The 26770-nt window shown below is 43.3% G+C and overlaps 1 protein-coding gene across 2 annotated transcripts in view; it reads left to right on the forward strand.

Moving 5' to 3' along the window:
- The first annotated feature begins 11057 nt into the window (after window positions 1–11057).
- Window positions 11058–26770, forward strand: part of FER1L6 (fer-1 like family member 6) — a 195585-nt gene continuing 179872 nt past the window's right edge. Inside the window, exon 1 of one of the 2 annotated variants that reach the window (XM_002710764.5) lies at window positions 11058–11195. In XM_002710764.5, coding sequence (XP_002710810.3) covers window positions 11173–11195 — 23 coding nt within the window. In that variant the 5' untranslated portion in view covers window positions 11058–11172. The remainder of the gene's footprint in view (window positions 11196–26770) is intronic. The other variant, XM_070075467.1, reaches the window with a different exon arrangement.

Raw genomic sequence — 26770 nt, forward strand, 5'->3', positions numbered from 1 at the left:
CTAGCAGAAGAATGCAGGATCTGGAAGAAAGTGACCAGCATGGTTAGGCCCATTGGTTTTGTACATGGACAGACTGCTTACTAACCAGCTGTGTGGCCTTAGACAAAGAACTTGGCCCCAGAAAACCTTGATTTCCTCATGTATCAAATAGAGATGATAACAGTGCTTAGTGGATTTGTTGTGAGAATTATGTTTGATAATACGTGCTCAATGGTTACCATGGTTCTTGATGCATGATAATCTCTTAATATATACAGTTATTATGATTATTTTTCTAAGTTAGGCATTGTTAAAAACAGCAGAATCTGGGGTTTAAATAGCAAGGTGATTCTTCATTCTGTCACAATAGGAGTTTACTGAGAGGATATTGAATGCTTAATAAGATTGAGGGGACTGCTGAAGAGCCATGATCAGTAAACGAGCAGGAGTCAAGAGAAGCAAAGGGGCCAAATTCAGTCAGAATTGTGTCATAGGGACAGCCAGGTAAGGGGATCCATTGCTGTCACTACCCAATTCTTGGTGACTGGCCTTGCCACTGGCCTTGTAGCTAGCAATTCTGGGCATTTCATCCACTCCCGGGGCCCAACCATAGGAATGAATTCTGTCCATACTCCTTTGCATCTAAATTTTCAGATTCAAAACCTTAGATGAATGAAAGTGGCAAATTCGCAGCTGGGTTCAAGCAAAAACAAATATTTAATGAGGGTAGAAATTGATATCTATCTTCAGTGAGTGATTTTAGCTCATTTGCCAAAGATCAGTAGGTTGTAGATGCAAGGAATAATGTCTGAATTTTGTATCCTGTTGATGAAAGAAGAATCTCTTTAACAAATGGCTTTTAAAAAAGATTTATTTATTTATTTGAAAGAGTTACACAGAGAGTGCAGAGGCAGAGAGAGAGAGAGAGAGAGAGAGAGATCTTCCATCCACTGGTTCACTTCCCAAATGACCGCAATGACTAGAGCTGCCTGATCCGAAGCCAGGAGCCAGGAGCTTCTTCCAGGTCTCCCATGCAGGTGCAGGGACCCAAGCACTTGGGCCATCTTCAACTGCATTCCGAGGCCATAGCAGAGAGCTTCATCAGAAGTGGAGCAGCTGGGACTCGAACTGGCAGCCATATGGGTTGCCAGGACTGCAGGCAGTAGCTTTACCTTCTAAGCCACAGCACCAGCCCCCATATGGTGTTTTGAAAATTGGACCTACATATGCAGAAGTATGAAGCAAGACTCCTATATTATACCTTACACAAAAATCAACTCACAATTGATCAAGGATATAAATCTATGACCTGATGCCTTCAAATTTCTAGAAGAGAACATCAGGGAAACTCTGCAAGACATTGGCGTAGGCAAAGGCTTCTAGTATAAGACCTAGAAACACAGGCAATAAAAGCAAAAATAGACAATGAGATTACATTAAGGTGAGAAGCTTCTGCACAGCAAAAGAAACACCCAACAAAGTGAAGAGGCAGCCAACATACTGGAGGAAATATTTGTAAACTATGAATCAGATAAAGGAATAATATCCAGGATATACAAAGAGCTCAAGAAACTCAATAACAACAAAAGAAAGAATCTAGTTAAGAAGCTGGCAAAGGACATACACAGGTATTTTTTGAAGGTAAAATACAAGTGGCCAACAGACACATGAAAAAATGCTCAGGATCTCTAGTTATCAGTGAATGCAAATCAAAACCACAGTGAGGTTTCACTTCACTCCAGTTAAACTTGCTATCATCCAAAAATCAAACAATAATAAATACTTGTAAGAATGTGGAGAAAAAGTTACCCTAATACACTGTTGGTGGGAATGTAAACTAGTGCAACCATTATGGAAGACAGTATGGAGATTCCTCAGAAATCTGAAAATAGATTTTCTATATGTCCCAGCCATCCCACTCGTGATAATTTATCAAAATGAAGTAAGATCGGCATATGAAAGAGTTATTCATACTTCCATGTTGTAGCAACTCAATTCACAATAGCCAAGATATGGAATCAACTCAGATGTCCATCAACTGATGACAAAGAAAATGTGATACACACACACACACACACACACTTACACAATGGACTACTACTCAGCCATATATATATATATATATATATGCACACACACATGTATATATATATACACATATGTATATATAAAAATACATGCATATACAAATGTGTATATACACACATACATGATGAACTACTACTCAGCCATACAAGATAATGAAATCCTGTCTTTTGCAACAAATGGATGTATTTGGAGACCATTATGCTTAGCAAAACAAGCCAGTCCCAAAAAGACAAATAGCATGTTTTCTCTGATATGTTGTAGCTAATATAGAATACAAAAAACCCAGTGTGTAAGAATGAAACATGTCTTATGATTTAGTTCATTTATAGCCTTTATCTGTATTCCTGTGGAACAGTGGTCTTTATACTTTTACTTGTTGATCATTATTGTCAGTGGTGCATTAATCCTGTGATTATAAAGTAAATTGAAAGCGTGTTATTGCAAAAATTACAGGGAAAAGAAAGGAAGGCAGGAGGGGAATTAAGGGAGCGAGGATGGAGGGAGAGAGGGAAGTATGGTTATCTTCTTAGAATTGTATCTGTGAAATACATGAAGTCTATTCTGTTTATATTAATAAAAAGAGATAAAAATAAAAAAGAAATATATATGTATATATTGGATTGTCTTCTAGAAGATGGGTTCTATCTCCCATCAAAATCAAAATTGTATATAGTTTACAAATGGGAAAAATCTGGGTGACATGTGTCCAGAATGACTTATCTCTTCAGATGCTCTACATCTGCTCCCTCTATGTTTAGTTTTCAATAATAGAAGCAACAAAAAATAAAAACATGTTCCCATTTAGCATAAGGAAACTATGCCTCACATATGAAAACCCTTTAACCTCTCCAAAGAGAGACTGGCCACACTATTGAGTTGACATCCAGTTCCGCATGATGGAGCTCCAGCTGATGTTCCTGCTCTGTTCAGTATTTAGGGATTCCAGGTGATAATTTGTAACCTGCGGACTAGATCAGGCATTGGCAGACTTTCCTAAAAGGGCCACGTGGTCTAGAGAGTTCAGGCTTTGCGGTCCACAGGTGTTTGTTCAGACTATTCAGTTTTATTTTTGTAGCATGAAAGCAGTCACAGATGACATGTATGTGAACGGTGTAACTGTGTCCTGATAAATATTTATTTATAAAAGCATTTCAGAGACTCTATCAGGCTTGTGGTCTGCAGTTTTCCAACTCTTGGACTAGGATATAAAGTTTGCTGCCTCCAGCATAACTCATGCATAATAAGCAAGTCCCATAAAGGGGAAGAGGGATATTGTTGTATACACATATTCATACACCCATAACACAGAATACAGAAAGGAGAGATGCAGGTACAAGAAGAACTATGGGCTTCATTTCATCACATGGTTGTTGCTGATGACATCATTCCCTTTTTAAGAAAGACTGATTTTTAATTTGTTTGAAAGGCACAGTTATAAAGAAAGGGAGGGGGAGAGAAAGAAAGAAATCTTCCATCTGCTGGTTCACTCTCCAAATGGCTACAACAGTCAGAGCTGGGCTAGTCCAAAGCTAGGAGCCAGGAGCTGCCTCCTGGTCTCCCACATGAATGTAGGGACCCAAGCAGTTGGGCCAAACTCCACTGCTTTCCCAGGTACATTAGCAGAGAGCTGGATTGGAAGTGTAGCAGCTGGGATTCGAACTGGTGCTGAAATGCTGATGTTGCAGGCGGTAACTTTTATCCACTACACCACAACTCTGGCCCCTACGGTTTTCTTTTATGGAGCATGTCATATTCCCTTTTCATCCTAGCTCAATTGACTGTGCCTCAAATATCTGATGGGATGAGAGCAGTTTCTATTGTATCTAAACTTTGGGTAACTTTTCATATATGGATGATTGGAGTAGTTGTCCAATAACTTTTTTTCCCCCAGAAACCTTTTATTTAAGGAATACAAACTTCATACATTTCCAATAACTTTCTTACAGGGCATGATTGGATGAGAAGTATCCTGGACAGTTCCCTGAGCTTTATCCATATTCACATTTTTCTTTAACCAGTTTCTCATTGATAGAAAGGAAGTTGAGACAACAGATGAAGAAATGAGGCAAAAGTGCCTGCTACCTAAATTGGATGCCAGACAGACAATGAACATACGGAGGTTGAACCACAGCATACACAAGGCATTCACAATAAATATGACTGTGGTGGTGATGACTTGCTCTGTTTATGCATAGTGTGTGATAAATAGTATCTAGGTGATTTATTTGTTTACCCATTAGGCTGTGAGCTTCTCAGCTGTTGAGAACAAAATGCACTTGCTTTTGCCACCCAAGAACCAAACACAGTGCCCAATAAATGGTTAGATGCTTGTAAAATACATGTTAAAACAAATTAAAGGTGATAAGAGAAAGGAAGATCTAAAGATACAAGGAAGTAACTCATAATGAATGTGACATGTGAACTGAGAGGGCAGTAGGCTGTCATGGGCAAATAGTGTGCATGAGAAATGTGTACTATTTGAGGAAACAGAAGTCTGGGGATAGGCCACGGTGCAGGGTGATTTAATCCTCACCTGGGGCCGGAGATTGTTTCCTGCTCTCTTTTCTTGTGAAGTCCTTGCAGGATGCTCTGCAGTTGGGAGTGGTATTGATTCAAGGCCAAAGAAAAATTTATTACTCTTCCTTCTCCTTGAAGGATGATTTATTTAAGAGCTTAAATTTTTAAATCAATAGAGCTTTGGAAAATAGTCCATTTCCTCCCTAGGTCAGACCTTGAGTGAGAAACTGGTTCTGTCGGCCTTAATAGAAACTCACATCTAGATGTGGAATTGGAAAATATCACAGATGAGTTGGCTTCTACTGGAAAATTAGCTGCTGAATGAATTAAGTTAAACTATTTTCACGTAAGCAGTTTTTTGTACATTTTCTATGTATAGGGTGTGATATTAGGCTGTGAGGGGCACACAAAGATGAATAAGAATGAATCATTATCCTCTCATTGCTTGTAATCTAGTGGAGTAGACAGACTTACTGAAGTTTAGATGCTATTTGTAGAGCCATCAATGTGCAAGACTATAAGAGGACAGAGCAGGAAGAGATTAGTTTCATCTCAGGGAATCAGTATAAGCTTGATGAAGGAGATAACAATGGTTTCAACAGAAATGTATGGAGAAATACATTTCTGATGATGAGAACACAAGCATAGGTGAGAAATTCAAATGTCTAAGAGGCCAAGCATATCGCACTTAGGAGTGGGTTTAGGTTAGATGCATGATGACAGGGGATAGTGGAGACTGTGGCCTCCTGGAGAGGGCATGTCTCAAATGGATTAACCACTTCGTAGGCTGAGTTGACTCTTATAGTCACAGTCAGCTAGGTTTGCTGGAGAAGCTGGAGATCTTCTGAAACACTATCTACGGGTCAGCTAAAACAGCAGCCACCATGGCGATGTGATTCAAATGCACCTATGGGTTAAATTTCATCTGTGGACAGTGATTTACATCAATACTGAGAGGGAGAAAGACACAAGCTGTGCGTGGGGAAGAAGAATTGATGAAGTGTGCGTGGGCATGGACAGTGACAACGGAGGGGAGAGAGGTGGAACTTCTAAGACACTGCGTGCACTCTGAAGGAGTTTGGATGTTATTCTGTGTGCAGTGAGGGCCTGTGATCATGGAGGAAACTGGTTAAAAGCTATTTTAGAAAGACTCTTCCTGATGCTTTTGGAGGAAGGAATGAAAAAGATTGTTGAGGGGTGGCAGAGAGATGATTTAGGAAGATGCTACTACAATCTAGGGTGAGAATCGATGACAGTATGAACTTAGACTGAAGGAGACGAATGAGATATAGCAAGAGTCAAGAAATTTTCAGGATTCATTGGCTAAAAGCAAAGGTTGAGGGCAATAAACATTGCTTCCTATTTCTTCAGAGGTTGGTTTAGGAAATTGATGTCTGAGACTCAAACATATGACTAACTTATGTTGTGGCCTAGGGCCAATCATTTCTCTTAAACTTCAGGTGTTAGTCTGTGAAATAGTGACAATGATAACTGTCCCTGTCAACTTTGGGAAGTTGTAGCAACTGAAAGAAACAGAGAGCTTGGAAGGGCAGTCACCATTATAAAGGACCACATCTATGGAAGTGGTTTTGATCGATGTTATTGTAGTCAGCTCTGTGGTTCCACAGAAGTTGGAACTTTATAAACATGTGGAGGTATGAAAAGTTACCATAGAAGTGGCAAATTAAAAGTTTTAGGTTTATATGAAATAAGTATCAGCATCTGGAGAGGAAACTTTACCCTGTTGTTTTGAGCAGTGATGAGCATGGCACCTGCTGTGGCTTACAACCCTTTCTAAGCCAATGGACCACCTGCTCCCCTCACTGAGGGCTTTATCCTTGGCAGTCACAGTTGACACCTCAAGCTACACCTGATCCAATGCAGCAGATGTACTTGCTGATCGGTAGCCTAGGTTGTTCCTTCCTACCAAAAAGACTTCTCAAAACAAAAATAACAGTAATTAGTTTAGCTGGGGATAAAAAGTCTATAAAGAATTTGAGTGGGGAACTGAAGAATGAGGCATCCAATGAACAGCATAGGACAGTGGGCTAGGTGAGTAGGGTGGTAGGCCACAAGGAGCAAGATGGTAGATAGTAAGCTGCAGATGGAAGATAGTGGGGTTGTACAATAAAAGATGATGAGATGGCAGACTGCCAGGGAAGATGGTGGATTATAAAGTGGTACATGGTGAGGTGGTAGACCACTAAGGAAGATGGCGTGGGATGCAGAGCCAGAGAGACCTGGGTTCAAACCCTAGCTGTTGATTTTGATCACACTTCTTGATCTCGCTGAGCCTTGGTTTTCTGGTGGATAAAATGGGGATAATAGACATAGTTGTTGGGGGATTTGAGATGGTGAATGTCAAGCACAACACGATGCATGGGCCCCTGTAGGTGCTCCATTAGTGATGGCTGTTGTTATTATGAGCATCATTATCACTGCCCTCATTATTATTAATGTTATTGGCTGTCTTTAAGAATGTTAAGGTGTGATGACATTTCATGGCATAACTATCATATGGTTTCCAACAGCAATATCAACTCTTCCCTATTCTAAAATTAGTTAATTTCCTCTTCCTGAGCATAATTGCTAATGCTTTTAATTTTGTTTAACTAAAATCTTTCATTCCCAGCACTATAAATCCACTTCCTCAATAATAACAGACAATACAGACCTCAGCTTCCTGGGTTAACCCCCGAAGCTCATGCCAGATGCTGAAACAGAGGGGCTGGAAGTGGTTTTTGGAGATTGCCTAATGTAGACGCCTGTTTTAGGAGCATAGATAGTGAAAGGCCCTGCCCGAGGGCACGTGGCTATTACTGGTGCCATCTGATCCTCGAACTCAAGGCCTCTGACTCAGGGCAGTGACCTGTCATCTACTCTAGACTGTACCTCTGCCATGTAACTGATTTGGATTTGCATGCTCTTCTGCCAACAGTCTGTTACTTTCGTTCCAGAGGATTACAAGGCAAATTTGCCCTTCCAGAGGGAACAGCTGGCGTGTGTGCTATGAAGCTGGCTATCACAGCACACCCTGGGTTTATGGTGGGCTTGCCTCTGCCTTCAATCAGCAGAGGGAAAGCTGTTTGGCATGGAATGAGCAAATAAGGGAGTTCACTGCACATCAACCCCTAGATTCTTGTTTACTGGCAACAGCTTCCAGCACAGACATTACAAGGTACTCAGGCGAGAGCAGGGTGACACATTAATATGCTCCCAGCAGCCAGCCTTTAGAACACTCGTCACATGCCAGGAGCTTGAGTTCTCCCAGTTAAATCTGCAAGTAGTGGATTAAATCCATGTAATAGACGAGGAAACTGAGACCCAGGGACATCATGGGGCTTGCCGATGTTTTATAAAAGCTTATCAATACTGGAGCCAGACTGTAGCCTCCGTTGTCTGGTATGTTTAACGTCAAAGCTGACATTTCTAACCATCACATGCACCTGCATACCACCCATAGAATTTTGCACCTAGAGGGGCTCAAAGTGGTTAGGAAATGAAGGAAGTCTTTGCACTCAGGAAGTTGATAGACTAACATGGAACACACACATGTGTACAAGCATGACGAATTACTACAGGTTCTCAGGGACAGCACGGATTTTTTTTTTTTTTTTGCTAGGCACTGTTCTGAAAGATTTATGAGAATCATTGTTTAGCCATTTTCAACACGGCTATGTGGTGAATTTTTATCCCCATTTCACAGACGATGGAACTGAGACCAAGAGAGGTAGATGACCAAACATTCTGTAGTTAGTCAGTATTAGAGTGATGACGCAAGCTCTGGTGGTTCAACCCCAGAGTCCATAGTCACTGTGGTGAAGATTTTATAAAAGGAAGAACACGAAATGCTGTAGGCATCCAGGGGTATAAGCTTCTAGAATGGAAAGCTTGATTTTGCTGAGTCGGTAGCACTGACTCCAGTAAATTTTCTTGCCAAATCTGGTGAGTCAGGACAGTGCAGCGCGTGCTATTGAGGGAGTGCATGGTAAGCAAAATAGGAAGAAGGGTCAGACTCCAGAATTTCAGAGCCATCTCTTCCTCCAGGTGCACTTGGTGGCTATTGTCACCAAGGAAAACAAATCCACTCTTTTTTTTCTTTTTTAAAATATTTATTTACTGATTTGAAAGGCAGAGTTACAGAGAGGCAGAGGTAGAGAGAGAGAGAATGAGAGACAGTCTTCCATCTGCTGGTTCACTCCCTAGATGGCCGCAATGGCCGGAGCTGCTCTGATCTGAAGCCAGGAGCCAGGAGCTTCTTCTGGGTCTTGGATCATCTTCTACTGCTTTTCCAGGCCATAGCAGAGAGCTGGATGATGAGCAGACAGGACATGAACCAGCGCCCATATGGGATGCCAGCACTGCAGGTGGCGGCTTTACCTGCTACACCACAACACCGGCCCCTAAATCTACTCTTTCTTCTCTGTCTTGATGACTGGAACTGAAAGGAGGCCATCCAGCTGGTTTTATTTTTAGCAGATAGTTTTGTTTTATTGCTTGTTTCTGGGACGATGCCCATAGAGCTAACAAAGGCCGCAAAGTTTCACATGCTTCAGAAAAATCTCCAAAACTATCGAATTTCACCGAAACACAAATGGGACTATTTCAGCTTTTCTCATAACACCTTCATAGGCATATTTTTGTAACTATTCATCAATATATATTTACAAAAGTCTGCTCATTTATTTCCTGTAACACCCAGGAGAAGGAAAGAAAAGAGGGATATTTTATATGTAGCCAGCTGTATCTCCATTGCTGATCTCGGGGTGTTTCTTTCCTTTGGGCTCTGTGGTGGAGTGAAAGAGTAGTAGGCCAACTGCCAGGCCACACCACAGGTTATTGACTGTGGGATCTGGGCAGTTCTTCTTCCTGGGATCCATTTTCTTTTCTCAAACCGGGAGTAGGACTGAGCCATTAGTTTCCACGTTGAACTCTTCATCTGGGAATGGTGTTGGGGGCTGAAGATTCATTGGAGAGGACCTGGAAACCCATGAGTTGGACAGGGTGAAAGGCTGAACAACATCGTGCCATGGTCACCTCTATACACATGCATTTGATGCTGTTGTAACTAGTAAAATGCAATGAAAAGTGTTATGCAATGCTGACTAATTCAGGTATTCACGTTTTCAATGTAATTGGATTTTTAATGATTTTGGCTAGCAAGATGTTCTTTTTTATGATTTATTCATTTATTTGAAAGGTGGAGTTTCAGGGGCAGAGGCAGAGAGAGAGAGAGGTCTTCCATTTACTGATTCATTCCCCAAATGGCCATAATGCCCAGAGCTGGGCCATTCTGAAGCCAGGAGCCAGGAGCTCCTTCCAGGTCTCCCAAGTGGGTGCAGGGGCCCAAGGACTTGGGCAATCTTCTACTGCTTTCCCAGGCCATAGCAGAGAGCTGGATCAAAAGTGGGATACGAACTGGCACCCATATGTGATGCCGGCACTACAGGCGGTGTCTTTACCCACTACACCACAGTGCTGGCCACAGCAGGATGTTCTTAGTTAGCATATACTAAACATTCTTACCACGAGAAGATCCGCATGCATCGTGTGTGTGTGTGTGTGTGTGTGCATCTTTGATATTAAGGATCGGTCTCATCATTAAAGGTTGAGAATCAGAGATCCAAGTGAATTTTGGGTCCTTGCTAGGGCTAAGAAAGATTCTTTCTTTTTTTTAAAGATTTATTTATTTATTTGAAAGGCAGAGTTACAGAGAGGCAGTGGCAGAGAGAGATAAGTCTTCCATCCAATGGTTTACATCCTAGATGGCTGCAATGGCTGGAACTGGGCAGATCTGAAGCCAGGAGCCAGGAGCTTCTTCTGGATCTCTCACGTGGGTGCAGGGGCCCAAGGACTTGGGCCATCTTTTACTGCTTTCCCAGGCCATAGCAGAGAGCTGGATTGGAAGTGGAGCAGCCGGGACTTGAACCAGAGCCCATGTGGGATGCCGGCGCTGCAGGCGGAGGCTTCACCTGCTGTGCCACAGTGCTGGCCCCCACAATTTTGGAGTTCTAAACTATAGTGGTCATTACCCACATGTAACTATTTAAATTTAAATTAATTTTTAAAAATTTATTCAGCTGCACTAGTCACATTTCAAATGCTCAATAGTCTTATTGGCTACCGTATTAGGGTAGATAACAGAATATTTTCATAATCAGTAAAGGCTCTATTGACAGTGCTTTTCTGGGAGAATTGAGTGATCTTTTTAGTTGTGTTTCTTGAGATGTGGTGACATTATCAGATAATTATTAAAGGAATTTGAGCTCAAGGCTCAAAGGCATCGAGCTTTTGGTTCTGTCATTGAGGGGGAAGAGATATGTACCAGTGGGGCGGAGTAGTTAAGAATGTTGACTGGCAGAACCACTCTTCATGGGATAGTTTGCTTGTACACCTTTGATTGCATGGTAACATGACACTTGCAGACACACAGGCACACCAATGGGTGTTGATTCAGCCACGCCCCCCAAGTAGTCTCTCCTGTCACATTACTCTGAAGCTCAGAAGCCAGTGCCCAGGACCTGGAGAAAGCCAGACATCAGGATTTTGCTGGTTCCAAGTTCAGAGGAGCCACTCAGAAGAAGAAGAATGGAGAAGCCTCCCAAAGCCAAGTAACATATTTCCTTCTCCTAAAAGAAATACTTTTGAGGGTGCCTAGAGCCAAAGGACTGGGAACTGGGGTTGCGGGTCACCCTTCAAAAGTTATCATGGGTTCACAAGACTTAAGACTTGGCAAGAAGGGGTCACTGGCTAAGGGGGACAATAAGGTCTGCTGTCACAACTAAATGGTGTAGCTTACTCTTTCTGATGAGAAAATAAATAGCATTATTGTAGAAAATTTAGAAAAATGTAGAGACTATGAGGATATAAATAACTACCCATATCATCACTGGAGATAACTATGTTCACATGTTGAGCCCTTAAAATATTCTCTCATTTCTTGAACTGGCTTATAAAGTTATTAAATGCTTTTCCCCCTGAAACCAGGGCCTTTCCTTATCTAGTCACACTTGACCACAGCCTGTGGTTCCCTTTCCTCCCTCTGACTGCTTCCTTCTGCTTCAAAGTCTCCTCTGAGTTTGCAAGTGAGGGTTTAAGTTTTTCCAGCCCCGTTTCAGGAATGATGTGCACTGGCCTTACTCACAGATTTGCTTGGGGCTCTTCTTGGTGGGGCTAGCAATGATCTTGGGGGACTCGTACTGGGGTTTAGAGCAGAAGTTGCCTTTTCATTTTTTCTTGGGGTAGATAAAATGGGTCTGGACACATTTGAATCTTTTCAGGTGCACAGTGATTCAATAGAAAAACATGGGAATCTCATGAGCCCAGACAGGCTGGTCAGGACTGGGGTTCTAGCATAGAACTGAGCTGCTAAATCAATTTTTAAATTCAATCACCACTTAAGTGCCCTTTGACTGTTTGTTGTTAGTATGGTGCTATATTAGGCACTGGGTCCACAAGATGGATTGGACCAGGTGCCTGTCTCAGAACATCATTACAGGTAAGTGGTGTTGCTCAGTAACTCAGTAGATGATCACAATTTGGCTGTTTCAAGTATTCGAAAGAAGTATGTCCAGGAAGCTGTTGGAGATTGAACAGGGAGAGACAGTTAATCCATTTTGGAGGGGGGCGGTCAAAGAATTTTTCTTGGAGAAAGTCTTCATAAGCTGGGAAGAGAAGAATGAGAGAGGAAATTATTGATTGTGGAGGTAGAAGTGACAATGAGAGACGATGTTCTAGGCAACATGAGAAAGACCAGGAGTTTTGCGTGATGTACTTGAGAATGACACATTCAGTCCATATATACTATGCCCGTTTTGCATATTTTGCTGGTAAATGTCTTGGACAATGTTTGCTTCAAGCTGGCCTGTGTTGATCTGAAGGCCCTTCCTCCCCTGGTGTAAATACTAAAGAAGACGCAAGTCAAGGCAGCTTTCTTCAGGCAGTCCTCCTAGATTTTCTCTGATGGAAAGAAACTCTTTCCCCTGAATTCCTTTTTTTTAGATTTATTTATTTTTATTTGAAAGGCAGAATTACAGAGAGGCAGAGGGAGAGACCAAGAGAGTAAGAGAGAGAGAGAGATCTTCCATCTGCTGTTCATTCCCCAAATGGCTGCAGGGGCTGGAGCTGCACCAATCTGAAACCAGCAGCCAGAAGCTTATTCTGGGTCTTGCATGCGTGTGCGGGGACCCAAGGATTTGGGCCATGTTCTACTGCTTTCCCAGGCCATGACAGAGAGCTGGATTGGAAGTGGAGCAGCTGAGACTTGAACCAGCGCCCATATGGGATGCCTACACTGCAGGCAGTGGCTTCACTCACTACGACACAGTACTGGCCCCTCCCCTGAGTTCTTAGAAAGTTCTTTTTTTCAGGGAGCCTTCCACTTGACACAACAATCATTTATGGATATCTCCCTTGACTCCCTGAAATATAAAAAAGTTGAGATTAGGGAGAGTCAGTCTTCCAGATCATGTGTGTCAAGGAACTTCTGGGTTCAGGGAATGCTGAGTTCATGATGAGGACTCTTGTTTGTTCTGCTGTCTCATGCATTTCCTTGGATTTTATTGCAGTCCCTCCCTCATCGCAAATCACCCTTTCCCTCCACTTGCCTGCTCTGACCCCTGCAGCCATCAGGCTCGGCATCATTTTCAGAAGAGGGTAGGGGAATTTGATTCCATTTATGCAAGGATGCAGATTGGATTTGTCAAGACCCAGGTTTTAAGTGGCATTATAAACAGTTTCCAGAATAGAGACTGCTATGAGGGAAGAGAAGACAGAATTTCTCATGAGCATAGCAAAGCTTTTAGCGTCGTAGAGGGCTTTAGCACTTATATTATTGTATTAGTTGTTACAATAAGAAAACACTTCCATACCAATAGATGAAAAGCTCCTGTCTTGGGCCCGCTGAGTCCATCTGGTACCCTTGCAACCCCAAAGACCCATTTGCCTGCATCCAGCCAGTAGTGAGTTAGTGCTTGCCGTAGCAGGAGGTGTCCAGGCTCCTTCACTGTGCCAGGACTGGTAACAGGTGACAAGCCAGAATCATGCCATTTGTATTTTGACTATCACCCCTGCTTATCAAGAATATATCTATCAGTGAGACTAAATTATCTTTTCTTCAAGAAAATAGTTTTAGGATGCCTTTTGTAGCAAAGAGAGCTGATTAGGAGAGCAATAATGTAATGGTTCCAGCCCACTTTTTTTTTTTTTTTTTTTTGGACAGGCAGAGTGGACAGTGATAGAGACAAAGAGAAAGGTCTTCCTTTTCTGTTGGTTCACCCCTCAATGGCCACTGCGGCTGGCGCACCACGCTGATCCGAAGCCAGGAGCCAGGTGCTTTTCCTCGTCTCCCATGCGGGTGCAGGGCCCAAAGACCTGGGACATCCTCCACTGCATACCCGGGCCACAGCAGAGAGCTAGACTGGAAGAGGGGCAACCGGGACAGAATCCGGCCCCGACCGGGACTAGAACCCGGGGTGCCGGCACTGCAGGTGGAGCATTAGCCTATTGAGCCGCGGTGCCGGCCCAGCCCACTTATTTTATTATTTGCTAACTATGCACACTGAGCATGTTGCTTCACCCCTGCTTCTCAGTGCTCTTGTCTATAAAAGAGGTACTAAGGAATTTCTTTATCCATCTTTATATCCCTCCATCCATCTGTGCAAAAACCATGCCAACCTGGAACTCCTGCTTGGTGGTGACAAATGTTGAGGGAATTCAATTTGGAGGACTAGCCATGAATCTAGTTTTAAAGGTCAAATGAGACATTGAGGTGAAAGGCTTTTGAAGTTGTAATGGACTTCATTGCTGTTATGATGGTCACCACATCCATGATATTTTATTCATGATAGCGGAGAACATTTATTCGTTTATACATTCATGCTTACTTATTCATGTTCAGAGAACAGGCTTGGTCCTGTTCTGGGTAATGGAATGTCCAGCAAGGCCCTTTGGCTCTTCATTCATTCATGGCATTTGTATAAATCAAGTATAATGCCAAAGGACTGTAAGTCAGTTTCCATTTCACTAGTATTTGATGAGAACCTCCTTGTCCTAGATATTATCCCCCCCACCCCGAAACATAAAGAGCTATACAGCATTTGGTGAATGTCAAGAGAATGCACAACCTTTATAAAAATATAAGGCGATATAGGAAAAAGTGTAAAGATAAATTAAGCCTAAGTCTCTCTTCCCAGAGACAAATATTGATTTTGGATGACAAATCCCCAAAGCGTCTTTCTGTGCACATACACGTTTTTATTACATAAACTGTATCACATCATTCCTGTTGCTCTGTAACCTACTTTTCTTCTGTACATTTTCCACGTACCCTGAAAGCTCTGTCACTGGGTGGCTGGCTGCAAGGAAGTGCTTAACATTGAAAGCACCTGTGCTCTCCAGGGTTTCTTTGATCACAGCCTCCTGGGGTTCTGAGTGTTGAATGCTTGTCTTGCACTTTTCTCCTGGAAGTAATAAAGCCTGTGCTTGGGTCTTGTGTGGTGAGCACCTTTTCAATTCAACAAATGTGTGCTTACGCCGCTGTCACCAATGACTGCATGGTATTCCATTGTGCATACAAAACTAATTTATTTAATTAGTCCCCAGCTTATGAGACTTTGAATTATTCCCCATATAATCATTCCATTACCAACACCCTTACATATTCAGCCTTACTATGTGCAAGTTGGGTAATCAATTACACCTTCAGGATAAGTTCCTAAAAATGAGGAGGTTGACGTCAAAGATTTATAAACTTCCTTTTGTGTTTATGAGAGGGGTTATGCAGAGAACAAGAGGGGGATCCTGAGGTTCAGCTGGGGTGATGAGACTTAAACCTCATGGCACAGAGAACAATGGGGCAGGTGTTTAGTAGAGAGCTGAGGAGTGAGTTATGTAGGGTGGGAAGGGTCCCTGAAATTTGGAAGCAGTTTCAGAGAAGAGATGAATTGATCTTGCTTTGGAGTCCTTAAAAATAGCCTGGACCTCCTCCTAGAGAGTATCCTGGGAAGATCCCTGTGTAAAGGTGGGGGTAGGGGAGGAGCAGGAGTTTCTGCAGTTCAACAAACATTTCGAGAGTGCCCCTTCAGTGCCATGCACAGAGGTTAGTCCACCGGCTCCTGGCATCCAAGGGGCTCTCAGTCCAGAGGGGGACACATGGTGGTCAGCAGGAGGTGCAGGTCAGAGAGGACAGCTAGAGGAGGACACTACTCAAGGAGGAGAGAGCACGGATGGCTCTGACAGGGAGGGCAGGCAGGCAGAGGGAGCACTTCACACTAGAGCTGTGGGTCAGAGGATGAGTGAGGACCCTCAGACAGTTGGGAGGAGTTGCCAAAGTCTTAGCAGAGCAGAGACCAGAGACTGGGAGAGTGTGGGGCATGGTGGGCCTGTGTGGCTGGAGCAAAAGGAGAGACTGGAGCTTGGTCCCATCCCCACCTCGGGGCTGATTCCTCTTCTCACTCTCTGGCTTCCTTTTTTAGTTTCTGATCTAGGCTGGAGGAGCCCCCGTCACTGACGGTTGGGTGCCTCAGGATCTGTAAACCCCATGTCCTTGGGTAGGGTCACCTGCATAACTTGCCGGGTTCAGTGAAAAATTAAAATCTAGGGCCTCCTTAGTTGAAAAAGTCTTTGCTGTTTTCTGTAGTCTTGCTCTTAACTCATCATGTTTTTTTTTTAAATTTGTGCCTGGAGTCCCCCCAGTGCTGAGCATATGAGGCACATGTACTTGATGTTGACCTCTCCTGCATCTACATCCTGGAGCTGCCAAGGATGACAGGTGACAGAGGAGAACATCGCTGAGCACCTGTCCCAGGGAGGCAGGGAGGCAATGGGAGGAGGGATGCACAAGAGTGGATCTCTCAGCCCAGACTACGTGTATACTGTCCTTTGGATGTCTCTTACAAAAAACAAGGTCAAAGACAAAATCACAAAGAATTTCAAAATGATGACTGCTGAGCATTAAAACCCCCGCACCTGAGTGGGGCACCCTCTGTGACTGTACCCATTGCAGGTCCTGTTCTTGGGAGTCAGAGGTGTCGTTTTCACTCGCCCTTTACTCCAGAGGCTCCCCCTAATTACAGTCGAGCAAGCCTGCCATAACTCTTTCAAGACAAGAGAGCAGGTGAGAAACCAGGCAGCTGAAGGGCCGGTGCTGGTGGTGTCTTACATCTGATGCTTGGTAAATCCTTGGCTCCTTCCATGACTCTTGACGGTCCCATTGTCAGCCCCTAGTTTGCGGTCCAGTTCAAAGGAGAAATTGAATATTCTGAGAGGTATATTAGGCTATGAGGAAAAACCAAGACCAGATGGTTCTGTGGTCCCAAGAGCTGGAAGGAGAGATTGTGGTGTGGCACTTGTGCCAAAGAGCCAGATCTGGGTGAGGAATGTTCACGGCCCACCCAGTGATCATGGAGCAGAACTGCTGTTGGGAATATTCTGGCTTTGTATAGAAAGATAGACTCAGGGGCTTTTGCGGCCTCCTACTACTCTGGGATTTTGTGGTTTTATAATAAAGCTTCAGGTGGAGTGATATTCATCCATTTGCTCGTTCAGTAAACTTACATGCCAGGTACTAGGGACAAAAGATAGATGAGGCTAGCTGTCTGTTGCTAAAGGATTGTACTTAAAATTTTTAAGAGATTATTTATTTGAAAGTCACAGCTACAGAGAGAGAAGGACAGACAGACAGACAGAGAGAGGGGGAGAGAGACACAGAGAGTGATTCCATCCACTGTTTCACTCCCCAGATAGCTGCAACAGAGGAGCACCTTCCAGGTGTCTCACATGGGTAGCAGGAGCCCAAACACTTGGGCCATCTTCTGCTGTTTTTCTCAGGCCATTAGTGGAGCATTAGTGGAACATGAACTGGCACCTACATCATCATTGAAGGAGGCAGCTTTACCTGCTAGACCACAATGCCGGCTGCACCTCCATATATTTTGCATGGAGCCATTCATGGCCAGCCTGAAGTAAGCCAGTTCCTTCCACCCATCCATCATGTCTGCTCGTTGGCCCTTTGTCCCAGCAGCTGCCACCTGTCCAGTGGCAGCTGGCTCATATTTTATCACTAGGTGTGGGAAGCCTTGGGATCTTGGTTCTTGGGCTGATGGTGACTGGGGGCAGGGAGCGTTTGTTCCATGTGATGAAGGTAACATCTGTGACTGGGGAGATAAGCAGAGTTTCTGTCTGAGTCATGGAGGGCAGGCTGGCTCGAAGGAAACAGGAAAACCTCTTACTGAGGAAAAAAATCCTCCGATTACAGGAAGTGCCGCTGGTGCACCGTTCTGAACTCAACCTGTCAGAGACATGGTTAGACTCTCGGAATACTGCCTGGGCCCAGCCTTCTTGGAGGGGCCGAGCTGTCCATGGTAAAGTGTGTGGATGTGTGTGCTAGGGACCCTGAGGAGATAATGGTGAGGGCAGGTGGGACCCTAGTGGTGCTAAGTAGAAGACATCAGAGCCAGGGACTCCTAAAACGTCATCTAGCCTGGAAGTCAGCCTCTGCCTTCTTCCTGTCCTCCATCCCACATTGCCTAGAGAAGCTGCCACTTTTCTTTTTTTCTTTTCTTTTCTTTTCTTTTTTTTTTTTTGACAGGCAGACAGAGAGAAAGGTCTTCCTTTGCTGTTGGTTCACCCTCCAATGGCCGCCGCGGCTGGCGCGCTGCGGCCGGCGCACCGCGCTGATCCGATGGTAGGAGCCAGGAGCCAGGTGCTTTTTCCTGGTCTCCCATGGGGTGCAGGGTCCAAGCACCTGGGCCATCCTCCACTGCACTCCCTGGCCACAGCAGAGAGCTGGCCTGGAAGAGGGGCAACCGGGACAGAATCCGTCGCCCCGACCGGGACTAGAACCTGGTGTGCCGGCGCCGCTAGGCGGAGGATTAGCCTAGTGAGCCGCGGCGCCGGCTAGAGAAGCTGCCACTTTTCTGTATTCTGCAGTTCACGTTCAAGTCCACATGTTGAACTTGGTTCTATCTTATGATTAGTAGGTATAATTAATGTAGTTTCCCCCACCTCTGAGAAACTGTCTGCAAATTATAAATTACATTCCTGAATGAATGTAGCAGTGTATTAGTTGGAAGTTGGTTTTGTTGTACCTAAATAATGCTAGAAACAGTGACTTAACTAGACGGAGACCTAGCCTCTGTATCCATTGCAATTCAGATAGCCTGGCAGTGTTTCACTCATCTGAGTGGCCCAAGATAGCTCGCTGCATTACCTGTGTTCCACGTAGCAGAATGGAAGGGAATTTCTTCAGGGTACAGCATTATTCCTGTCTTTAAGGATGGAGCTGGAAGTTACAGCATCATATTCACCAACATCCCATTGGCTAAAAGTTATCACATCGCCATACCCCAGCTATGTGGCACCAAGCTGTAAAAGATTCTGGAATGGTAATTTTGTAATTTTGGTGGGCATGTGCTCAGCTAAAATTTGGTGATTCTATTAATATGAAAGAAAAAGGAAAAGGCACATTAGGAGACAACATTAAAAGTGAAGATTAACAATAATGAGAGAAAAATGTATATAAGTAGAAATTTTTAAAAAGATTTATCTATTTATTTGAAAGGCAGAGTTACAGAGGCAGAGAGAGAGAGAACGAGAGAGATCTTTAATCCGTTGGATCACTCCCCAAATGGCTGCAATGGCCAGAGCTGGACCAATCCATAGCCAGGAGCTCATGTAATATGCCAGGGCCAGTCCTGGAGGGTCTTCTTAGGGAGAGCTAAATTGGGAAAGATGTAAGTTCAGGTTATGGTTGAGAAGGGAAAACTGATCAAGCTTTAGGCTAAGGCTATAAACAGACAATTCAGGGATGGATGTGCAACCTAGGAGATCTGGAAGACTCCAGGGAGTAGAGTAGATTTGGTATAAGGCAAATGGTACCAAATATGAGTATAAGCTGTGAATCACCTCAGCCTATGTACACAATCCATTACTTCAAATTCCCAAATCTATACATCTCTGAAAACTCAACTTTCTCTAAGATTGACACAAGTCCTTTTGTTGTAGAATCTGACATGAAGGTCTTTTTTTTTTTTTTAGCTTTGTACCAGTTAATGTGTCTACCTATACATTTTGCTGTGGAAATATGCATTTGATTATAAAATGATGTGCCAGACTCTAATGTAAGGGGCTATTTCATATTCTCTTTCTACAATCAGAAAGATTTTGAATTTATAACATTGGGCTCCAAAGATTTTGGGCAAGACAAGTGTTTGCCATATATACCATATAGTAAACACTTATTATGTACCAGTCACCATTCTAAGTACTTTTCATGTGCCAGTATATTTAATACAATACCATATGAGAGATGAGCCAATATTAACCTTGTTAACTGGAGAGAAAATGAATCCAGAGAAGTTTTGAACTTTGCATCAAGGTCATAAACAGTCAATGAAGACTGTGAAAAACGCATGTCTTGGGAGCCTAGATTTATAAGGTGGAAAACAATCAGAGAAATCAAGAGGTATCAATGGCCAATCTCATTTTGGGGCAAAACAAAGTTGTGGCTTGGCTGGAGTGATTGGGTGACTCAGTCATTACAGTGAATTCAGTTGCTGGTTGAGGTCAGTTTTCACAAAAGACTTGCACCCTCTGCACTCTAGGTCTGTAGTGAAGCTGTTCAGAACTGTAGAATTGGCACTGAGCCTTCCACAAAACCATGTAGCCTTTGGTTTATAAAGTTTCATGGATAGCAGCACCCCCCTTCTTTACATAAATATCTATTGGGCAGCCAAGTTTTTATTGTTAGATTGGATTTTTGACTTAGTGCAGTTTGTGATAAATATTCTAAAGTTTGAAAGTCTTCACACTGGCTTTTGTGGCGGTGTGATTTGTCTTAGCAGAAATCTTAATGCAGTTTTCCTCGGAAGTTGAACTTCTGGTTGATAGCTGGGTGGGCTGGCTGATACCATCTTAAGAACTTTATTGATGCCTGCATCATTCAAGGCAGAATCCCAGTCCCTGGCAAAATAAAAATAGATCACATTTATTGCTTTTTCTTAATGTTCTACACTTGTCTTGGTTACAGGGCTGACATAGATTAGTTTGACAGGGTTTGTTCTTTATGAAGCTTAACTGACTGGCTTCTTACACCTCTATGGGTATCTATCACAGTACCTCTGTGGGTATCTATCACAGTACCTCTGTGGGTATCTAAATCACAGTACCTCTATGGGCATCTATCACAGTACCTCTGTGGGCATCTCTCACAGTACCTCTATGGGTATCTATCACAGTACCTCTGTGGGCATCTATCATAGTACCTCTGTGGGTATCTATCACAGTACCTCTGTGAGTATCTCTCACAGTACCTGTATGGGCATCTATCACAGTACCTGTATGGGCATCTATCACAGTACCTCTGTGGGCATCTCTCACAGTACCTCTGTGGGTATCTATCACAGTACCTCTATGGGCATCTATCACAGTACCTCTGTGGGTATCTATCATAGTACCTGTATGGGCATCTATCACAGTACCTCTATGGGCATCTATCACAGTACCTCTGTGAGTATTTATCACAGTACCTCAATGGGCATCTATCACAGTACCTCTGTGAGTATTTATCACAGTACCTCAATGGGCATCTATCACAGTACCTCTATGGGCATCTATCACAGTACCTCTGTGGTTATCTGTCACAGTATCTCTATGGGCATCTATTACAGTACCTCTGTGGGTATCTATCACAGTACCTCCTATGGGCATCTATCACAGTACCTCTGTGGGCATCTCTCACAGTACCTCTGTGGGCATCTATCACAGTACCTCTGTGGGTATCTCTCACAGTACCTCTATGGGCATCTCTCACAGTACCTCTGTGGGTATCTATCACAGTACCTCTGTGGGCATCTATTACAGTACCTCTGTGGGCATCTATCACAGTACCTCTATGGGTATCTCTCACAGTACCTGTATGGGCATCTATCACAGTACCTCTGTGAGTATCTATCACAGTACCTGTATGGGCATCTATCACAGTACCTCTGTGGGTATCTATCATAGTACCTGTATGGGTATCTGTCACAGTACCTCTATGGGCATCTATTACAGTACCTCTGTGGGTATCTATCACAGTACCTGTATGGGCATCTCTCACAGTACCTCTATGGGCATCTATCACAGTACCTCTGTGGGCATCTATCACAGTACCTCTGTGGGCATCTATCACAGTACCTCTATGGGCATCTCTCACAGTACTTCTGTGGGCATCTCTCACAGTACCTCTGTGGGCATCTATCACAGTACCTCTATGGGCATCTATCACAATACCTCTATGGGCATCTATCACAGTAACTCTATGGGCATCTATCACAGTACCTCTGTGGGCATCTATCACAGTATACCTCTATGGGTATCTCTCACAGTACCTGTATGGGCATCTATCACAGTACCTCTGTGGGCATCTATACAGTACCTGTATGGGCATCTATCACAGTACCTCTGTGGGCATCTATCACAGTACCTGTATGGGCATCTATCACAGTACCTCTGTGAGTATCTATCACAGTACCTCGATGGGCATCTATCACAGTACCTGTATGGGCATCTATCACAGTACCTCTGTGAGTATCTATCACAGTACCTCTGTGGGCATCTCTCACAGTACCTCTGTGGGTATCTAAATCACAGTAACTCTGTGGGTATATCTCACAGTACCTCTGTGGGTATCTATCACAGTACCTCTGTGAGTATCTATCACAGTACCTCTATGGGCATCTCTCACAGTACCTCTATGGGCATCTCTCACAGTACCTCTCTGGGTTTCTATCACAATACCTCTGTGGGTGTCTATCACAGTACCTCTGTGGGCATCTATCACAGTACCTCTATGGGTATCTGTCACAGTACCTCTATGGGTATCTATCACAGTACCTCTGTGGGTATCTCTCACTGTACCTCTATGGGTATCTATCACAGTACCTCTGCGGGCATCTCTCACAGTACCTCTGTGGGTATCTCTCACAGTACCTCTGTGGGCATCTCTCACAGTACCTCTGTGGGCATCTATCACAGTACCTCTGTGGGCATCTCTCACAGTACCTCTGTGGGCATCTATCACAGTACCTCTGTGGGTATCTATCACAGTACCTCTGTGGGCATCTATCACAGTACCTCTGTGGGCATCTCTCACAGTACCTCTGTGGGCATCTATCACAGTACCTCTGTGGGTATCTCTCACAGTACCTCTATGGGCATCTATCACAGTACCTCTGTGAGTATCTATCACAGTACCTCTATGGGCATCTATCACAGTACCTCTGTGGGCATCTACAGTACCTCTGTGGGTATCTATCACAGTACCTCTGTGGGCATCTATCACAGTGTTTCCAGTTGGATGATTTCCTTTCACTGTTTTTCATCTCTTTCTGGAAATAGAGGTAGTGTGCTTGTCATGAATAATGGACGAATGTACTTACATAATTGTTACAAATGATTTTAAGGGTTAGACAAGAATATTAATTTCTCTATCAGTAACATTACAAATAAATGATTTTGTTGATTTGTGAAGTAATTTTAATGAAGTGTGGAAAAAGTTTTCTCCTCAGATTTTCTCTACAAGATCTTAATAAATGCTTACCTTTGCATACAAAAATAATCTAGATGATATTCTAATATGTTCACTTGTTTGAGTGAAAATGGTACTTAATCAGCCAAGATCACTGTAGCTGGTGGTGATTTGTTACAGTTCTTGATGATAGAATGGATCTTGTCCCATATTGTAGAGCCTGGCTCTGGCTTCTGATTCCAGCTTCCTGCTGATTCAGACAGCAGAGGCAGCAGAAAAAGTCTCAAGTACTGGGTCCCTGCCACCCTTAGGGGAGACCTGGACTTAGTTCCCAGGTCCTGGCTTCACACTGGCCCAGCCAAGCAATTTGGGAATTTGGGGAAGTTAATTAATAGATGGGAATATGTTCTCTCTGTTTCTCTCTCTCCATCTCTCTTGCTCATACACACAAAAAATATCACTTTTCTCTTAGGCAGCTTTGTATCTTTGAACTTCCTTTCATTTTTGCAAATTCTTCCCCAGATAAAAGCCGCAGGCTTGCTCTCTGTTCCTCTTGCAGCTAGCATGCAGGCACGTGATCCAGACTCTACCAATCAGATGCTTGTGTTTGAGATTTTTGAATTGAAAGCTAGTGACACAAATAAGCAGGTCCAATGTGAAACTATTCTTGTGAAGGCAGGAACAGGTAGGCCTCTTTTCTTAGAAAGGGCATTGGCTACACCCTGAATGCACCCGATCTCCTCTGATCTCAGAAGCTAAGCAGGGTCGAGCCTGGTTAGTACGTGGATGGGGGAAAGGGCATTGACAGAGTTTCTGGTAGTATGCTTTCTTCTAGTGTGGTTGCTAAACTATGTCTGTATCCAGAGGTAGGGTTTTCCCAAGGGCCAGGTGTGGTGAGAAGAGCACTGCTTCTGACTTTGTAGCTTCAAAGCCTTGTTCTTTGGCCTCCTTGAAGACTGTGTTGTTTGCTTTAATATATTCCTTTTCTATTTCATCCAGCCAAGGGGTTTCTGTACTTTACAACTAGGGAATCCAATTGGTAAAACTGGAATATGAGGGCACTAATACGAAAATAGACTTCTTTAATACATATCTCCTTTTACGGTTCAAAGTTTTCAGTAGAACAAAGCTTCTTGCTAGATCACTCTTGTAGGTGTCATCATTTACTTAGACTGACTCATTGTTGAGAATAGCCTTCTAGAGAGAACACTGCACCACCACATGCAGGGTTTACAAGGGAAATGCAGGATGACTTACAATGGTGCAGTTAATGACTGTGAGTTTCGAACTTGTGTTAGGAATGGGGTCTCCTGGCCATTAAAAGATGAACCATAAAAGAGACCATGATAGAAGTCCTCTGGTATTTTAGGGAGTTTCAGAAAGTTCATGGAACATGGAATTTAAAAGATAATATGAACTTTCCATGAAATTTTCCATGGTTTGCTCATATTAAGAGTATTTGGTTGGAACAAAGATTATAGACTCAGTAGAGGCCCATAATGCAATTCTTCCATCCATTCATTCAACACATGGTTATTGATTACCCGGTCCACACAATGTACATGCATGAGAGACAGCAGTGGATGAGTTGGGGCTTTTGTTTGGTGCTCTGGAGATTCCAAGTGTTTTCATATACTAGAGTCTTCATGAAGTTCTTGGAAAATGTATATTATATAAAAACTGTGCTTGGATTAAAAAAAATTTTTTTACACCAAAGTAAGCTTACCTATTAATTCCATTTATACATGAGCTTTTTGAAGTATTGTCATATGTGTGAAAGAAGAATAACAGTGTAACAGTTTTTATAACTGTAGACACCAAAAATTGGGGTGGTAAAGTGATTTATCCATAGTCATATAGCCAGTAAAGAGTAGAAATGAGAATTGAATTAAATTCTGCTGGTTTCAGAATGCTGTTTATTCTTTTATAGACCCTCTTACTTGCCAGCTCATGGCTACTCTAAGACAAAAATTGTCAAAATGGCACTATTTCCTCCTTTCTATTGGAAGAAAGCTTGCATCAAGGAAGGATTAAATTAGCCAACATAGAGATGGGTCTTCTTTTTCTGGAGCTGGTGTCTCTCTACAGCCCTGCAATCCTACTACCGTAGGATGACTCTGTCATTTACACCTTGATTGCAAGCACAATATTGAGAGCTGCCATGCAGAGAAAGGAAGGCGTCAGTGGTGCATGACACATCTTTGGCACTCTAGACTGTAGGCAAGTGTGAGAACTGGAGAGAGAGGGAGTACATGAACCTACTTACCTGTTTTTCCCCTGGGGCTGTGGCATTATAAAGACATGGCCCCCGCCCTCAGTGATACCATAATCTAGTGGACAAGATAAGTGTATACACAATTGAGTCATTTTTATCCTCAGGGCTATGCCTCTTGTATTACATTTCCCTGCTAGATGGCATTGGCTTCATTCTTTGTTAGTTGAAACTTTTTATTGAGATAACTATAGATTATTGAGAAATGTAGAAATAATCAGTAAAATAATGCTGAAAGATCCCATATATGCTTCCCCCATTTTTCCCTAACAATATGTAAAACTGTAGGACAATATCACAACCAGGATATTGACATTGGTACAGCCCACTGATCTTACAGAGTTCCCAAGTCCTCCTTGTGCTCTTGTGTGTGTGTGTATTTATCCAATTTTATCATGTTAGTTTGTATTTCTACTGCTACACTCAAGACATGGTTTCATCACCATAAAGATCCCATGTATTGCTCATTTATATATACATATTTTAACTACACCTCCCTCACTCCCTGATTTTATCTTTTTTATTTCATGTGTCTGGCGCCTATAGATACTTAATCTATTACATGAATAAATGAACCAACAAGGCCATAAGAAATCATATATACACACACACACACACACACACACAGTGGGTTTGGAGGGCAGAGGAAAGAGCCATTCACTTGAGCTGGGTCATAAAGACAGAGAAAGAGGAGGGGCAAGGTTGAACAGTGAGCTCCACGGATGCCCATGGCTTGGGCTGGAAAGCAGTGACCAGTCCCATGGGCTCAGAGAGGGACTACCTGGCTTTAAATTCCCTTTCAAACACTTTCTGTCACGTTCATGTGGCTTGACTTCTCTAAGCTTCCTCAGTTTTGAATCCTTAAAACAGAGAAGACCCTAATGGATGCTTCTAGGTTGCCATGAGATGAAATGGGATGGTACATGTACAACACTTGCTTTAATCTCAGGGAATAGGTGTTGCTCCTAGAAGTCTTAGTTTTGGTTAAGAAGGGGTGCCCATGACTTAGAATAGAGGTTCTGTCTAACTCTGCCTGTGTGAGGTGGCATGGATTGAAATTCCCTTATGAGACCAGGGTGGCTGACGCCAGCCCCGCCGCCACTGTGGTTCTGTTACTCTTGACCTGTCCTGGCCTTGGTGGTCACTCCTGCGAGGTTCTGGAAGCACTGCCTACATTTTTCAATGCCTGCCATTGATGCTTATGATTGGTCGTCAATGTGGGTATCAGTGAAGGTCTCAGGAAATTTCCCTTGGGAATGGTAAGGTTCTTTTGTACCAAAAGTGTCACCCAAACTGCATGGTCAGTGGGTGAGTTTTACACTGGCATGGGCTCCTTCCCAGGGAGTCTGTTGAGGAGTGCTTATACCAATCAACTCTGTCTCCTCCCCGCTGTCTCTTGTGGGGTA

This window comes from Oryctolagus cuniculus, chromosome 6 (genome assembly GCF_964237555.1).
Source record: "Oryctolagus cuniculus chromosome 6, mOryCun1.1, whole genome shotgun sequence".
NCBI classification, from domain to species: domain Eukaryota; kingdom Metazoa; phylum Chordata; class Mammalia; order Lagomorpha; family Leporidae; genus Oryctolagus; species Oryctolagus cuniculus.